We start from the raw sequence: 18843 nt of genomic DNA, 5'->3' as shown, positions 1-18843 counted from the left end.
CTGACTTTGCTCTCTGTGTACCCTCAAGATAGCAGAGGGAGAAAAAAGGGACACAATTACCAAACAGACACAAAGATGCTGCGTAGTCATAGATTGGAGGCTCATTTGTGCGTGTCGTGCCAATTTAGCTCCGACACGAGGTGGTGTGCCTGGTAACCTGCAGCCAAACTGCTACACCAAAGTGCACTTGTGTTTTTGTGAGATTGCAGTGTTAAATCTTAAATCACAGCTTGAGTATTTGCTGATTATATCTTATAAGTTAATCATAATGAATGTGTTAGACAGTAACAGTATGAGTGCTGGGTTGCCCACTGTGCTCCCCCACAGTTATGAGGAAAAGCCTGTAGTTCTGTACAATTTCTTGCATGTGGACAGTGATTAAACCACTGTGGTTACCCTAACTTGAGTTGTGGGAGCATTGCACTCTACTGGCAGCTATTATGTACTACAGAAAGGGCTCCAGCTTGCGGTTGGGACAGCCTTACATTTTCAGGTCTGAAGGACAGTGGATACCTCATCTTATTGTCGCACGGCACCTGGAGCTCTGTGCCTCACAGCTGACAACAACACAAAAACCATCAACACAGCTGTATCCTCCCCCTATAGAGTTAGACCCCCACAGTTGAGTTTGTGTTGAGTGCTGCTAATAAGACACAGGGAGTTGTGTGAAGTGTGTCTCTGAAATCACAGAATAACAGGGTACCTCACCGTAATACCTCCAACTGTTCCTCTCCTGAAAGCGCTTTTGGAGTTTGACACGGGCTGTCATATTAGCTCACCTACCAGTCTAAAGCTTTTGATTTCCCCAGGTGAACCCATCGACATTTATCTTGCCTTCCCCATTAAGCACACAGACATCTTGCAGCTCCACAGACCAACCACTCTGGCTCTTACAGTGACTGTGCCACCAGATGGCAGTCAATAATACTGTAATCCCACAAATCCAGGAATCAATGCAAGGGAAGCTTTTGCTGGAAAGATTAATAATGCTTGAATAATTCATGTAAGTAGTCAACAGATGGTTTATGTGGTGACATTTATAACATTTAATGCAACTTTCATTGCCTCTGCAATATGGAGTTGTGTTTTCTAATGTTGTGTCATGCCTCATTTTTATGCATAACACATTGTTTATGTCACATGTTTTTTTTTAGTTCCTTTATTAATACTTTCTGTGCATGGTTGTGCCCAATATTGGTATGTTAAACTGAATCAAATCAAATGTTCATCCTTTCAGCAGTGGAAATAAAGTAATTACCCAAAGTACTTAGATGTAAGTAGAAGTATTAAGTTGAAGTATGAAGGGTAATTTCTGGCAATAAAGCTACTTAAGTATCAAAAGTATGTGACAAAGTAAATGACACATATGTTAGCATGTATGTATACATTGTATAATATTAGTTGATTGATTATCTGCTCCAATGTTCAGCATTTTTCCTGTTATTGGAATTGGTGGGGTTTTTTGTTTTTTTAAAATCCAATTGCTGTTAAAATAAATGTATTTATAAATGTGATATAGATACTCAAAAAAGTAGCAGGACACAAGGATTTTAAACATTATTTAGTTTTTTAAACATCTGTTTAAAAAATGAAAATAATTTGACCTTGTACTGCTGTCTGTGAATGTTGTTCATTTCTGTGCAAAACCAATAAAGATATTTGGAAAAGGAAAAAAAAGTGTTACTTTGTCTCTGATGCAGCATACAATGTCACTGGTAATTACATCTATCAAGTAAATATAGTGGAGTAAAAGTATAAAATCTGCCTGCAAAATGTAGTGAAGTGGAGTACAGTACTTGAGTAAATGTACTTAGTTACATTCCATGACTGTAAGTACCTTTACTCAAGCGCTATACATAGGTTTAAGTACCTTAAAATTATATTTGAGTACTTTCAGATGCTTTATATTCCCATGCAACTAAATTTAACAGGCAGATATCATTTTTTAAATCCACCTAACAGTTGTAGTTACAAGTGACTTTTCAGATTACAATTACCAAAACATGATCAATCTCTAAAATTTGATGCATTCATAGAGATTTAACTACCTAACAGATGAGGTGGTTGAAATTATAGGGTTAGTGTTACTATAAGTAAAGTATTATAAGGGCCTATGCACCACTGCATCCTAAAATAACATGATAGTATAACTATAAACAATATCAATGCATCAAATTTCAAAGAATTATTCTGGACATGTTGGAAAAGTATCATAACAAACAACAACAACAATGTAATACTGTAAAAAAAAAAAAAAAAAAGTGCAATAACGTCACTAGAACGTCTACAAACAAACCATATGTCACGGTTTAACATTTTGTCCGGTAAAACAGTGTAAAGTCATTAAATAACTTGCTCTACGTGCCCATGAGAAATCCTTGAAGAAGAGGCAGCCACTGAAGAACTGCTAAACAAAGAAACCCAACCAAAACCCAAGAGGTGGGACGTCACTGCTCCTGCCCCCTTTTCCCAGAAGCTCGCCTCTCATTGGTCAGCGTCCGGAGCTCTGCCTCGCTTATTGGCTGTCTCTGCTGCCAGTCAGAACAGCGCCTGGTCGTCCAGTGTCCCGCTGCGTCGGGATCAGAGGACGCAAATCAAGTGAAACAAATCTCCTGACAGGAGAAAAAGTTCATGCCGGAGTTTTCACATACCTCAGAGGGACATATGAAGGTAAGAAGTCCGACAGAAAACTTGTTTGTGTTAAAGTGGAGGCGATATTTTCGCCGTGTTTTTGTCGTGTTTACAGTTTTGGTCCAAAAGAAGAGGAACACACACACAAAAAAAAGATGTAACGTTAGTTAGCAAAAGTAGTCTAGAGGCTACAGGCCGAACCGCTTGACCTGCATCTTCTTCTAAGATAAAATGGCACGAAAATGTGTTTTGTTCGTGAAAAATGTCGGCTGTCCTCATCAAAAAACCTTTTCAGCGAAGAAGAAAAGCCACAGTAACATCTCAGCGAGACGCTGATGGCCGTTTGGTCTTCTTCTTCTTCTTCTTCTACTTCTTCTTCTTCTTCTTCTTCTTCTTCTTCTTCTTCTGCTGGATAAATTCACATCCATTGGCTCCAGTTGTTAAGTAACTAACGCTCGTGTTACTCAACAATCTAGTTAAACTTATTCGTTTTTAACATAGGCTATATATTTTACAACTAGGTTGCATCAAAGCCATTAGGTAGCAAGCTGACCTACACAAAAAAAAAATAGGTTGGCCACCAAATCCAATTTAGCATACAGACATGCTGCATCTGGTCACACATCCTGATTACCACAACAAGGAAATGCGGCAGACCTCTCAGGCTGTACTTCCCCTCACTTGACCCTCATGCCATGTTCAGGTTTGTGGGCCAAAGAGGTTTTTACAGTCTGTGACATGTTTTCGTGCACACACTGTGTTTTTCCTAGTAAAACCAGCTGGAAGTTGATGTGAGGGAAAACTACTAGAGCCACTGAAATCTAAAAATAACCTGCAAATTGTTAGTGTAACTTTTGCTGCCATTCAACGTGAGCAGTTGACTTGAAAACAGTCCTGCGACTAAGTTGGTTTGGGTGATATGATTTGCTGTACACATTAAGAGTCATAAAAATCTACTCAGAAACTGAGGGCCCCCTCCTGGAGTGAAGCATATGTTTTTGCAGTAAAAGCTGCTGTGTGTTTTTAATAAGGTTACAGTGTTGCAGACGAGGCACATGGCTGACCGGGCTTAAAACAAACATGGATAAAAGGATTATGGACACAAGGCTTTCCTGATCGGAAGTGGAGCCACGGAGAACGTGTGGGAACATTTGTATTTCCCATGCTATCTCTCAGTGTTTGTGTGATTACCAACTCCAACTCGGTTGGGAATTAGGTGAAATAATATGAGGATCCAAACAAGCGTGATGACACATGTAGGCTCCCGCTGGGCCAGACATTTCTCATAACACTGCACACACTCTTCTCACAGTGATTACAGCGGCCTGTGAAATTAGCAAGCAAGCCTGTAAAACCAAAACCGAGGGAGGTGTGTACGCTGCAGTTTAATTAGCATTTTACCCATGTGGTTAAGCCACAGACCATGAGTGCTGGTGAAGGCAGGACTGAAAGACTGTGTGCCTCCTTTGTGAGAGGACGCTGCTGTAGGGATTAGGCTGTAGGTGCAGTTCACCAGGGTTATTCCTCTTCTCAGTTTTGCACAGTACTCTGCACAAGTTTCACAGTGTATTTCAATGCTGTCCTGCTCATCTGCAGCACCAGTTTAGCAACAAGTTTCCCTGTGGCAGAAGTTATTGAAGATTCCTGCAAAATATTGTAGCTTCTAGTTCTGATATGAAAGGTCGTGGCTCCTGTGTGTCATAATGCGACCAGTGCTCCAAGAGATCAGTCCACCCCCTCCGAATGACTTCATGATGTGGAAAGTTGTGGTGACCGCACAGTGCTCAGAGTCCCGGCCTGTTGAATGAAGGCTAGTTCAGGTGTTGATTGAAGTCAAGTAAACGGCAGCGAGAGAGTTTCTCAGAGAGAATGCTTTGGTGGATCGAGCTGGAGTTTTACTTCTGTTATTAACTAGTCAGCCAGTGCAGCGTGCCTCTATCCCTACACGTCCCACACGACGATTCTCATCCGACAAAGCATGCTTAGTGTAAGAACATCAACAGCTTTGATCTTATTTCAAAGAGCGGCCCGCATGCGTTCACTTGGCCAGTGTGTGGTTGGATGTTTGAGGTGTGGACACCGCAGGGCTTGTCAGCAGAACCAACACAGCTGTGAGATTAGAGTGCAGGGACACTACAAAGAGACCACATCAACTGTCATAGAGACATTATGAATGGGACGTGCAGTGGGAAAGCAAAACAAAGTGATTTGGTATTATTTTCATTAAACTTGAAAGTTAAGTTACACGCACATTAACAGTTGACTGTAAACAGACGTGGGACAGCTAGGATGCTGGAAGCTGACTCTCTCTTATTTGATGTGTGATGATCCATCTGTGCCTGATGAACATGTCGGCTTGTGGTGTTGCCATGTTTTTGTCACCTCAAAGAGCTGGAATATCCAAAACACACTAGGAAAATGAAATGCACCTTTAGACGGAAAATGTAGCCTTCAGATCTGAGTTGTACTGTTGCAGCTGTAAATTGTGCAGTTATTTAATGTGCCTGGATGACAGTAGTTTCCTTTTTTTAATTTTTCATGTTTTGCTTGAGCTATATTGCACACCTTGACTACTTTAGTAGATTTGTTAGCTGTCTGTTTTCTTTTCAAACAGGAGAAAAATGTTACTACATTTTTGCACACTGGTTCTGCGCTTCGAAATTACTCTCTACCCCAAGATAATGACTACATATCCACACAAAGCTCATAAATCAGTGGGCGAGATCAGTTAGATCAGATGTCTGTCTGGATGTCTGATTTAGAGTTGTTGGAAAACACCAGGCCTTTTTTTTTTAAGATTGAATTTAATAACTGAGAAATTATTGAGGGAGAACAGTTTTCCAAGTTTCATATAAAGGTTCTCAATTTTAAGAACTAAACCAAACCAAATCAACCAAGTTCTTCTTTTTTTTTATCTTATGTCCTCACAGTCCAAGCTGAATATGGAGAGTATGACCAAGCCAGAGTTGCTGATGCTTTTCAGCATCCTGGAGGGAGAGCTGGAGGCGCGGGACCTGGTCATTGATGCCCTGAAGGTACCTATCAATGGAGCTGTTTACATGAATATAACATTCAAGTGATTTGCACTGCACAAATCTGTCTTTTTAATATCAAACACACACTCCCTCTAGACTTTAAAGTGGCTGTTTTTAGATATGGAGCCATTTAATGGTGAGAGTCTTTCACAGCAAGGAAAAAGTTTTGAAGTATCAGAATAAACCTCTTAAACCACTGCTGCAGCATATTGCCACAACATGGCATGCTTATTTTGGTAGTTTGCATGTGGAGCTTCTTACATTGGCCACTCATGAGAAACATACGCAAGAGCTGTCACATTGTATGTGACTAATAAAAATAGTGGACGTCAGAGAAACAGCAGCTGTGGTTTGGGAGGTTTCTGTGAACATTTTGATACAGCTTTTCAACTACAGCCACAATTCTCTATGACAGAACAAACTACCAACTTTAAAAGCCTACAGGAGGTAGGCCTGCGCAAACCTACATTGGATGGCTACTGATGCCTGTTAAGATTTGTTGGTCATGGGTATATAGAGTTATGGATGCTTTTAATGTATCACAGTCATGCATTTGTTCGTGTAATCATAAGGATCCATACATAAGGATCTGGCAACAAAATAAGAAGAAAATATGCTGCAGATTTAATCAAAGTAATTCTCATTTCCTGTAAGAAAGGTTCTCTGTAAAGAAATGACAAAGCCACATCTGTGAAGTTAAAATTCCTCTGGATCCATCCAATTTGCTTGCAACAAACAAGTGTCTGTGCCTCTGGAGAATGGAGTAGATCTCTCAAGGCACTGTCTCATATATCATCCTTTTCATAACTTTAAATGAGTAGATGCGTCTCAGTAGACTTGAACATTAACTCAATTAGAAATAGCCACAATGTAGAGTATACACACACACACACACACACACACAGTTTGACACAGAGCAGCTAGCTCCAACATTAAGTTGTCTTACTTTGGCAGGATTAATGCTGCATTTCAATTAAAGGATTGTCAGGCTATTTTCCCACACTTTGTCCTTTGCTGTGCTGTGTCCTGCAGGCCGACATACTGTGGGTTTCAGAAACTATTTGCAGGGACTTAAGGATGTTTTGTCATTTATTTAAACAGTTGTGAATTTAACTCGATAAACACTGTCACTGTGATGCTGTTAATAAACCACAAACTTAAGATAAGCAGTGAATAAGAGAATTAATGATGGAGCGTTTTTCTGCAAAATATTCCCGGAACGCTGCAGACTTCATTCCAGCTATTTCATATTTGAGATTTACAGCCATTACGGTCTAGGAATGCAATTCACTTTCCTGGTGTAAAATGCACCATTGAAAGAACAAACTGGAGAGGCAGCCAGTGAACTCGACAGCAGCCGTTTAAGAAAGTCGGCTGCTGAATGTTCATGTGTTGTGTCTAGACCACATTCCTACATCTCTCCTGGGATCTGGCCATCTAAGGCAAGAGGAGTTACAGCACGCTGGGTGCCTGATGACTCAATGTGAGTGAGAGTAGGAGTGAACAAATAAACATTGGCCTTAACTGGAGCTTGAGAGGAATATGGCTGTGCTTCTTTCATGGCTCCATCGGCACAAACTGTTAACCCATTCAGATCTGGGATTGGATCAATGCTGCAGTGTTAAGTCTGATGGACGCTTTAGTTAAGGGTGTAATTACTGACCTGCAGGAAATGAATTGCAGGGTTTAAGTGAAAACTGAGCTTATGGAGGTAAACTAATCTCATCTCTGCAGGATACATCATTTGCCAAAGGTGACTTCATACCTTCCTGCTGTTGTGCTGTTAAGGAAGTAGCAATGTGGAATCTTGGGTCTCGCCCTCACATGAAAATGAATTGTTATCAGTACAGCGTCCCCCCGTAATACTTTTGTTTTCAGCCACACCACAGGCATGGCTCTGATACATGGCTGTTCTAACATTCATGGTCAACAGAGGACTGGTGATTTTCTCACTTTACCTCTGGACGATGCCACCATTGATGGCTGACAGTCATCGACTACTGAGCCCTGTGCCATCGTAACATCATGATTTTAAAGGCCCCACACCAGTGTGTCCCCTCAGAGTTGCTGGGGTTTGTGACATGGGAACAAAATTGAAAAGAATATGTTGTTGTTGCTGGTCAATGCACTACATCTCCATGTCCTATCTTAATAAACCTGCCCAGTTTGGTGACCCAAGACGTTCAGTTACATTGGTGGAAGTGATGTTTCATTTCCACGGTTCGCCTTTGGCGTGTTTCTCTCCAATTGTGGCATTGGTATTTGCGTCTCCTAAGCTTAGCTTTCTCAGTATAAACAGCAGGCTAACTATGCCTGCCAGGAAGAGATGCGAGAGTTGGTCTTTCTCGGTTAAGGGGGACAGTCAGAGATTATTGGCAACAAAAGTGACAAACAGTGGTGACTACAGTAGTAGTCATCATCCATCTTGATGTTTCACTGCGGATATCGTCATATGACAGTTAGTTAGACATTGCCCAACCCTAACAGACCCCACCAGGTCAACAGCTCTCAACAGCTACTTGATGGATTGGCACCAAAGTTTGCCTAAACATTCATAGTTCCCAGAGGATGAATCCTAATGACTTTGGTGACCCTTTCACTTTACCTCTAGGGCTATCATCAGGTCAAAAATTTACAGCAAAATACCTGCAAAAACAATTATTTTCACATCAGTCTCAGGCAAAGCAAACACTCTAAACTAAGTTGGTGAACATCAACATTGCTGCTAAACAACAGCATGTGGTCATTGTAACTGAGCAAGTTAACATGCTGACATTTTGCAAAAAGCGCTGCCACGTCTAAGTACAGGTTCACTGAGCTGCTAACGTGGCTGTAGTCTCATTCCAACAATAAGACATGGGCATGGACCTACAGTAATTATAGAAGGTTCAGTCATGTTGCTCACGTCTGTCTCAACTGATGTGTCACCGTCACATGTGACATGTGAGAAATGTTTAGCTCAACCACAAATCACCATGGTAATAACACCATTCACTGCTTTGCTTATCATGCCTTTGGTTCATCTGATGAAAAGTATTTAAAGTAGTATTTTTTTATGTGTAGTTGCCGTTCTCAGCGTTTTAAAAATGTAACATTCTTATCATTGATTTTTTTACAGGAAATAGTCCAAGTACAGGATGTGAGGTTAATGATGTGGTTTTTCTGTGGTGCTCTATATTTAATTATGCAGAACTATCACTGGCATTCTAACTATCCACTGCATTTTTCCCCTTGTGACTCACTTTTGCAGCTGCTCACACTGTGGCTTTCAAAAGGAAGTTAGTCTCTGGCAATGCTCGTATTTGGCACACAAAGCCCTGCAGTGATCCAGTAGTCACTCTGCTTTGAGAAAGGCACATGCGTCTCTACTTTAGGTTAAAGGGGGACTCAAATATGGAAATGAGGCTTTTAATTAACTTTCAAGTTTAGAGGTCAACCATGGTTTCTAGTGGAAAGCTCTTTAATACTTTAAGGTCCCATAATGCAGAAAGTTGGATTTCCTGCATTTTTGATTAGATCTAGGTGCTATATTAATACTGTGAATGTATCAAAACGCCTAATCCACAGAGCCCATGTTCAGAAACCGTGCGTTCAAATTAGCCGTCAGGACTTCCGCAAGGTGGTCATAACTATGCAGTCACCACCCTCAGAGATGCCTCCAGCTAGTTTATGGTTGCAAAAACACCAGCAGGGCTGTTGCAGAAACACAGTGGGCAGTGTCTGCTCAGGCCTTTGACAGCTGACCAGTAAGAGCAGAATGGGTTTTTTTCATATGGAGGGCCTTAAAGAGATGGGCACTAAAATGCAATGTGCAGTGCTGCAGCAATGGACAGGATGAGAAAAATTATGTGATTTTAAACATTAAAGCATGTAAAAAGTTTCTAGTTGACAGCCTAAAATTTAGCATACTATGGGACCTTTTATATATAAAAGATCTCTGGTACCAAATGCCATTACCCTGACTTTGTGTGTGAAGCCTCCATGCAAAGCAGTGTTGTACATCCCCATGTGACTGGTGGAGGCAGTGCAGCCATTGGCCACTATCAGAGCCAAGTTCCAACAACTGATTCATTGCATTTCATCCAAAATCATTTTTTAATGATGGATAGTATATCCTCAGATATCCAGTCTCTTTGCAGGGAACATTAAATACATTCATGGGCATTTCGGGGTACTTAGCAATCTCTCTGAGCAGCAATATAATATACAGGACTCCTGGGTAAGAAGTTCATATATCACTTTCCCTCAGTATTACACAGATCTTGTCACCAACACTGCATGGCTGAAGGAGTACAGGCATGTGTCAGCAAAAGATAAGCTGGATTGGAACCAGTGCAGCCATGGCACAAAGACAACTTCCCAAGCAAAAGTACACAGGTTGCCAAGAACTGTAGCCAGCAGACAAAAGCATGAATAATGGAGGTAGACTGTGATGCATAGCAGTCATGCTCTGAATGATTATGGGTATTGTACACATGCAGTATGATGTAATGAATAAGCATTGGTAGGTTTAGGTGTTAAGAATTAAAAAAGTAATGTCAGAAACGTGTTTGCTGTAATCCCTCATTTCGCTTCCTCCACCCTCTCTGCATCACTGCAAGATTGGTGGGGAAGAAAACAGCCTTCCTTTGTGTTGTGGAAGTGTACCTTATTGTGTGCATTGACAGGCTGGACTGGGAGCTGGGAAAGAGACAGAGTTTGTGTTAATAGAGGTCTTGTGATTTAGAAAAAAAATGAAAGAATTTAAAGGCCAATTATCCAGTTATGGAAATGTGTGCAGACTGAATAAATAGGAAATAACAAGGCAAAGCAGCGGCTTACACTTTTTTTTGTTTTTTTTTCTGTTAGTATTGCACATAGTTGCAGTGATTAAAGTCTGAGTATATATCCTCGGGCAAAGTGCTTAGGGTCAAGAATGGAAAACCTGATCCAAGCTTATTTAATTTAAGACCGTAAAAGTGACACATCAGAGCAGAGAGTCATTGACGGGAACAGGGATGGGCTGCGGGCCAAGTGTGTCGACAGATTTCTCTTTGAAGTTTTTTTTTCTTCAAAACTGAATATCTACCTTTTAGAAAAAGAAGAGACCGACCCTAAAACATTGATGAGCAGTATGAAATCTTGCGAACTGACTTCTCATTTTTGCTCTCATGTCTTTATGAATCATATTTGGTAGACAAATGTTTTTTCAATATCAATGAGATGTGACACCTGTGTTGTATAACATAATAGTGATGACAAGATCCAGGACTACATCGCACACAAGACTACTGTCAATGTGCTATGTGGTCAATGAGCTTTAGATACTGCCCACATTTGAGAGGCATTTTTGAATTCTCCTGGGCACTCTGTGTTTTCCTGTTTCACCCCTCCATGCCGTTTGATCTGCCTTCACACCATCCTCAGCGGACTGGATCAAATAACAGCAGCGGAGCCTCGCAGCCTTGCCCTCTTCTCCTTGTGCCACATCACATGTTGAAGATGACAATCACAAAGCCTCTGATCTGTTGTGGAATATTGTTTGAACTTCGGTTCTCTGTCCATAGTCAGCCATCATCAGTGCCTGTGTTGATCTAACTGGCTTTACTTAGAATAATAAGAATTCAATTGCTTTGATAAAGTGTGTTTTTTGTATGAACATGTCAGACATGATAGAATGCCTTGATTATCGCTCCAAATGGTGGACTTTTGAATTAGTTTCAAATCGCCTTAATTATTTATAAATTATTTCTCTTGACAATATTATGCACCAATCCAACACGCACCTCATTAAGTGGGCCAAGTATCAGACGTGATGTGGCTGATCCACATTACATCCAGTTTCTTTACTACGAACTATGAAGTAAATGTTGATTGCACAACGTAATGGCTATAGAATAATGATACCATCTGTATCTAGATTGGTTCCCTTTTTAAACTTTGCTTTTACTATACCCTTTTTTTTATACGATCCATCCTTGGGCTGGTGTTTTAAAGCGAATTCTGCTTTTTATGTTGCTGACCCTCGTGGAAAAAGTCAAATGGTTAGCGCACATAGCCTATGAGATTTTTACAGTTGTTGTGGTGACATTTCCATCACAAATAAAGTTAATCCACTGGGTCTTCACTTCCTCACTTCCTCGGAATGCCGTTTGTGTTGGTTCTTGCAGAGAACTTGCTTTGTTTACCTTCCACGTGTTGTTGTTGTCGCATTAATGAGGAAAACAGTAGTTACTGGATGTAACTCCAGTGCTGTGAGTGTGTGTTTAGCCCTCCAGCTGCATGTTATCATAGCCACAGTAAAGCACTTTTTATCATGCTAAGACAGTTCTGACAGTATTGAAAGTGTTGCAAAGTCCATGTCATGGCTGAACGTGACACCGGTGACGGTGACAAAACCGTAGTATCACCCGCCCCCTGTTTGTCATTGTTCGTCCAACAATAATACCAATGCTTGGAACTGCTTTAAGATAGCCAAGTAGCCACGGTTCTACTCCAATATAGTGCAATTTGGGAGGGTCATGGTATTCCAGTGTAAAACTCACACACAGTCAGCAGTTAAATGCTCTGTAAGACGGTGAGTCGGCTGAATAATGCTCTGCTGGCCAATCTACACTTCTTCTTCCTAAGTAATCTTGATATCAGTCATCAGGAGCGCTGTCCTCACCCTGCTAGAGAGGATACTGTTCTCTGTAATCTCTTGATCCTCTTTTGTTGAAACCTCACTAAGACACATTGCCAGCTTGGCTGTAGCCCTCCTCCTCCTCCTGTCTCTCCCCTTCTCTCTCTCTCTCACACACACTTCACCCCCTTTTAACGGCAGGCCCAAAGGCATCTGCTGAACCTGAAATGTCTTGCTGCCATTATCCCTCCTTTGTCATGAGTTAAACAGAGAACAGGTCTGCCTTGGCCAAAGCCCAGTCCAGAGCAGCTGTCCTGCTAAAGATAGACAGACACTCACCATCTGTTGCTCCTTCTTCCTGCTAGCGCTATTTCTCATGTATTTTTATGCATTTCCTCTCCCTCTCTTCCCCTTCTTTTATCTGCTGATCATTTAACACTCTAGTTTAAACTCTAGTTTAAATGGGAGAGATATAACAGCAGCATGTGCTAACTAAAACCTTTAAATCATGTTATGACTTCAAAGTTCAGTGGGGTGGATTTCAGTTTTTCAGCTGATAATGCCAGCTTAAAATAATTGCATCTAGGCTTCAATTTGACCAATTGTATAGAAACTTTGAGGACCATTACAGACTGTATACTGGTGCTCTTGCTAGTCTGCAATTCGAGGCAGAAGGTAGACTAGCTACAGACGTGCTAGCATCTCTGAGGCTGTAACAAGTGGCAACCTCAGTGCCTAAAAAATGGAGCCAACGCAGAAGTGCCAATATAGGCAGTTCCTCAAATGGCCATTTGGGGTTGGCTGCAAAAGCGAGTCAATCCCCATAGACCGGTATAGTAAAATGCCCAACTTATGATCACCAAAGGTATTACGATTCATCCTGAGGAGGACATGAATGTGTGTACCAATTTATAACAATCCATCTAATAGTTGTTGAGATATTTCCCTCCAAATGATTAAGTCATTGGGATTAATCCCCTGGGGAACAGGAATTTCTGTTCCAAACTTTCATGGCATCCGATAGTTGTTGGGATATTTCAGTCTGGACCAAAGTTTTGAACCGACTGACTGCCAGCATTGTCATCCCTAAAGCTATGCTGTGTACATGGCTAATAATGTCTCTTCAAATATGCACCGACTGGACTCAGCATCTAGTAACAGCTGAGACTCAGACATGTCTGAGAAGCCAGAAAACCGATCCAAGAGAAGATTCATTTTTTACAGCCAACTTTAAATCCCTCTGTAAATAACAGCATTCGTGCCAGAGCATAAGTAAGCCAAGAATTTCCTACAATATAACCTTCAGTCCACCTGTACTCCTCCTCATTCTTCTCTTCCCATCTCTACAGGCCCAGCGTAAAGAGCTGTTTATCCAGGAGCGGTATGGCAGGTACAACCTCAGCGACCCCTTCCTAGCCTTGCAGAGAGACAGTGAGGCTGTAGGAGGCCAGAACAAGGATTCGGGCTGTTCCTCCTCCACCTCCAACCCTCTGGTGGTTCTCAAACTGGTGGTGAGCCACTGCAGGAGGATGCAGGAGAAGATGTTGGCCCAGCTGGCTGCAGCGGAGAGCAGGCACAGAAGGGTGGGTGTGGATGTGTGGCTCTTAATGAAGGGAGGCAGAAACGAGCTGGTTCCTTATGTGGATAAAAAAACAATTGGCAAACATAAAAGAGAAAAGCTGGTCTCAATGTTGGAAAATATATGAAAAACATGAATGTAGAAGGCAACTAGTAAATTGCACTGGGGATTTCTGAAAGTATATAACAAAGTCTGACAGCAAAATGTTGGTATACAAAACAAATTTGATTACATCATCCCACTTCATTCAAACCTTTTGTTTTCTGGAGACTTTTTCCCCAGGTACAGCAACAAAAACAACAAAAAAGACAGCATTGTTTTCAGCATGAATTTCCAAACACATGAAAAGCACTTTCACAGGTGCAGGGTAACAAACATGAAAGAAGAATTATGAAATAAGTGCACACTGATGTCATTTTCAGTTTTTCCTTTGTTTCATGGGAGCTTGAGATGAGTGTGAGAGTGTGAACTATTTTTTAAGGACAGTCCTGAAACAACACGTCACTGTCTTCTCTTCATTATGAGTGCGACCCATAGACAAAATGAGCAATGTGTGAGATCACAAAATTCCTGTAATCTCATGTGTTTATCACATTAGTTTTACATGAAACACTTCAGTAACTAGAAGTAGATTCGCGGACACAAAAAATTCCAATACCAGAATTCCCACTTCACTATCAAATATTATTTCAGAGTATTTACAAAATAGACCACAAAACAGAGTTTTGTTTTGCAAAGAAGAATGAGGCAGAAGCTGTTTTAAAAATATTTAAAAGTCTACTATCAACATTAAATTAGGCCCTTTTATTATTTAAGTATTCAAATACCACTTTAATGTTTACATTTCTGTCGCACATAATGATTCCCATCGGGTCTTTTTGAACTGAACAAACACAAAGCACGCATCATTTTAGGCTTTTATAAAACCTCTGACTGAAAACTATACTTTTCTCTTCAGCCAGTGCTGAACATGATATTTAGATGAGTAGTAGTTGTTGATGTCATTTAGCTTAACTGCAATCATTGCTGCTTACAATGTAGTAATTATATTGCTTCAGAATAACTGTTACTAGTCTTCATTTCAAGCAGAGCAAACTCATGTGAGATAATGTCTTTCCCGACTCTCTGTCTCCCCGCTGTGTTGGCTTCAGGTCATTGCGGATCTGGAGGAGGAAAAGAGGAAGCATGCTGAGGACACAGCAGAGGGAGATGATGTCACTTACATCCTGGAAAAGGAGAGGGAGCGCTTACAGCAACAGGTGCCTTCGATTTAATAGCCACATTTTAACACATGGAGTTTTAAAAGAACTGTTTTAGTAAGTCACGTTTCCACCACAGGAACTGTCCCCAGGGACTAGGAACCTTTGGAAAATTTTCCACTACAGGGATTATGGTCTTTATTAGGTTCCAGCTCAGGAGGAACTACTTTCCTAAAGGAGAGGAACTTTGAGGTTGGGGCTTGCAGCGATGAACATTTTCTGATTTCAAGCACTCAGCATTTTTAAAAATCTGCAGTGACAAACCAGTGGGGCTGACTTCAGTGCTTCAAAGCTTCTTCCATTGCCATGGTAGTTGACGTCCAAGTCCGTATTTGAATGCGTCAGGATTTGTGTCATTATTTTAAGAGGAAGAAGACGTTGCATCAGCTGCACTGAAAAAAGTTGAATTTTGAAGCTTTGAATATTTGCAGAAAATTCTCAGTGAAGCTTCTATGTCCCAAAAATGGTACAATGGACAAACCCACAACCAGTTTGTTTTTTTGTTTTGTGCTTCGACACAAAATTAAGTTGCAGAAGAAAGTATATAACAGATGGACTGATGACGATGTTGTGTAGTCGTGCACAAACATTAAACATTGCTTTTTCATAGGAGAGCGGACTTAATTGCCTCAGCTTCCAAGTGGTGGTGGGAATGCAGCAAAAAAGTGAAATACCATCCACCAGTAAAACAGTGTTTACTACCTCTGACAGGCTCGTTTATTGTGTCTTTCTAGCTGGAATTTGAGCGGAGCCAGGTTAGGCGGTTGGAAAAAGAACAGCGGCGGATTACTGACCAGCTAGAAGAAGAACGGGCTCAGCACAAACAGCTCTCCTGTGCTTTGGCCAAAGAGTGCAAGTGGGCAAGCGCCAGAGCATTGGAGGAGGGTCACCGGCTTACTGAGCTGGGCCGTAAACTTGACAAGGTATTAACATTTTGTTTCCGAGCATACAAATTTATTTCCTTCCTTTCCGTTGTTACAAATGTACAGCCTGGCTATACTTTACACTGTGTTAACACGTTTTCTCACGCAGGAGAAGGAGGCTTGTCAAGCCCTGAGAAAAGAGCTGGAGGATGAGAGGAGGAGAGCCCTGAGAATGGAGGCGAGGGTCGAGGAGCAGCTGGCCGAGTTTGACACGGAGCGAGAGCAGCTCCGCTCCCGTTTGAAGAAGGAGGAAGCTCACTGCTGTCAGCTACAACAACAGGTGTGAACACTTGAGCACATTCATCATGCAGGTGGCAGTAGATTGCACATTTTACATACTATGACTAGCTTAAGCAATTTCCTCTACACTTTGATTAAATTGCGTTGTACAACCACATTTCTGCTTGAAACTGATCTTTTTTTCCCCATTTTGTGATCAGGTAGAAGAGCTGAAGCGGAAGCTGGAAGAAACAAATGTGATGAGAGATGTGAGGGGGGGAGTTTCAGTTCCCGTGGAGGCACAAGAAAAGGAGTGGGCCACAAAAGTTCCTCCAGGAAAAACAGCAGTAGACACTATTAAGGTTGAGGACATTGAGGAAGACGGAAACCAGCAACCTGCGCAGCCTAAAGTCAACGGTCACTGTCTGATGGAGATGGAGACCAATGGGCACAATGGTGCAGATAACGTCCACGCAGAGAAGATTTGCCTACAGAATGGGGGTGAAAATTCCCCATCCACTCTCCCTCCTTCCTCCCCCTGCGCCTCGCCTGTCCTTGCCAAACGCTCACCAGGCAGCCCCAGCCCTGGTAGCTACCACTCTCCCTACCAAGCCGGGATCAACCAGCGCTTCCACGCTGCTCGTCACAAGTTCCAGGGCACCGTTGAACCGGAGCCTCAGGCGCAGGTCGCAGTGCCTCCCCTCTCACCCAAGGAAGCCTCCCCTGTGAGCTCCTCCATAGAAGCCAGCCCAGTCAAGCAGATGGCCCGGAGCACCGTCACTCAAGTCCTGTCTCGCTTCACCACCGTCCAGCAGGGTGCCACAGCGAAGCTCGCAGCACCGAACAATTCCCCCTTTGGTACAGACTACCGCAGCCTGGCGGCGCCCTTGTCTCCCGTCATCGGAAGGGCCGCAGGAGGAGGACTACCACAGGGGATCAGATCACCAACCATCCCTAGGGCAGACAGGGGCAACCCTCCACCTATCCCTCCTAAGAAGCCCGGTCTGGCCCAGGCCCCTCCCTCCCCGGCCTCAGTGCCCAGGTCTGCCAGCCATTTCTCAGACAGCGCCCTCTCAGGCACCTGTGGCCTCACCTCAAGCCAGGAGGGAGTCAAAGAACTGGACATGGTGGTTTCTTCTAATTAACTGATCATTTGATCCGTCGATAAATTAGTTATAATTAGCTGCTACTCTGCTCGTGACATGATGGTTTAATCCACGTCTCATAATTATGATTGAGATATTGTTTTTTACATGACATGATGCTTATTTGAACAGAGGTCCCTTCAAACACTGTTATAATTGTATTTATTAGAGGTTTTTTTTTTTTAAATATGCGCTGAGGCACTATTTAGGTAGTGGTTCAGGTGCAGGTACTAATTAGCAGTTACAGCTGATAGTTTCACATGTGCCAATACTGTATGTTGGGCAAACCATACTGTTACAAGTCTTTTTATGGTGTTATATTTCCAAAGAATACAAATCAATTCATCACATGAAGAGGTCATTTTTCCCCTGATGCTTTGTCTCAAGTATGTTGCTCCATTATCACAAAAACAGTAATCTTCTGACCAAATGTAATAAGTAGTCCCTGGACCAATATATGCTAAACTGTCTCATTTCAGTGTGCACTCACATGTACTTAGCTGTTGTTTTTATAAAAATGTATAGTTCATTTTATAAATGTTCCTTAGCTATTAAATGTATTATAGTTTTATAATCCAATCAGTGTCATACTGAGCTGTGTCCATGTATTGCTTTATGTATGCTTAGCTATGATAATCTTATAATTTCAGATTATATGCAGGCACCATTGTAAAATATTAATGTTTAAGATTTGTGATTTGATCAATTTCATGCCTTTGTCATTTAAAAGAACAATTATGAAACATACAAGTATTTTATAGTCAACCATGGCTTTGATATTATAAGAGCCGCCATGTTGATTATCACATCCTTTACAGTAATGTATAGCTGGAAAGTGACAGATTTAATAAATTAATCTCAAAGATTGTCATGTATTCAGCTCTTTATTCATACTCTCATGGGAATTATATTTTGCGATATAGGATTGGTGTCGGTGTTAATACCAACAGTAGTACTGATCTAATGAGGGGATTCTTACCATTTAGTGTAGGGCTGCAACTAACCATTATTTTTGTCATCATTTAAGTTACTTTCTCGATGAATTGATTCATCTTTTGGTCTATGAGATGTCAGAAAACAGTAAACGATGCCTGTTCTAACATCTCACATCGTTTTTTTATCTGACCAAATGTCCAGAACTCAAATATATTCAGTTAATTATAAATTGTGACCAATAAAGCAGCAAATCATCTCATTTGAGCAGCTGGAAAAAGAGACTTTTCACTTGAAAAATGACTAAAACGATTAATTGAATATCAGAATTCTAAACTAATACAATCCGATAACTTCAGCTGTATTGTTTTTCCTCCATACCTGTACCTGACCAGTACAAATCTATTAGTAAGTCATTGATAACCATAAGTGACAGGGAATTTTGCTCTGCCAAATAAAATCTGATGGCATGTATTCATTAGATAAAGTTACTTCATAAGAATTTTTTGCCCAATAAG

The 18843-nt window shown here is 41.4% G+C and overlaps 1 protein-coding gene across 1 annotated transcript; it reads left to right on the top strand.

The window, feature by feature from the left end:
- Window positions 1-2585: 2585 nt before the first annotated feature.
- Window positions 2586-18259, top strand: cttnbp2nla (CTTNBP2 N-terminal like a). The gene is made up of 7 exons (XM_073468436.1): window positions 2586-2670; window positions 5562-5666; window positions 13617-13850; window positions 14998-15105; window positions 15840-16028; window positions 16138-16308; window positions 16469-18259. Exons 1-7 carry the CDS (start codon window positions 2632-2634, stop codon window positions 17390-17392), a joined length of 1770 nt encoding a protein of 589 aa, XP_073324537.1. The 5' UTR covers window positions 2586-2631; the 3' UTR covers window positions 17393-18259.
- The last annotated feature ends 584 nt before the right edge of the window (window positions 18260-18843 follow it).

This window comes from Pagrus major, chromosome 6, assembly GCF_040436345.1.
Source record: "Pagrus major chromosome 6, Pma_NU_1.0".
In the NCBI taxonomy this organism is placed as follows: domain Eukaryota; kingdom Metazoa; phylum Chordata; class Actinopteri; order Spariformes; family Sparidae; genus Pagrus; species Pagrus major.
This window is presented reverse-complemented; position numbering and strand designations above follow the sequence as displayed.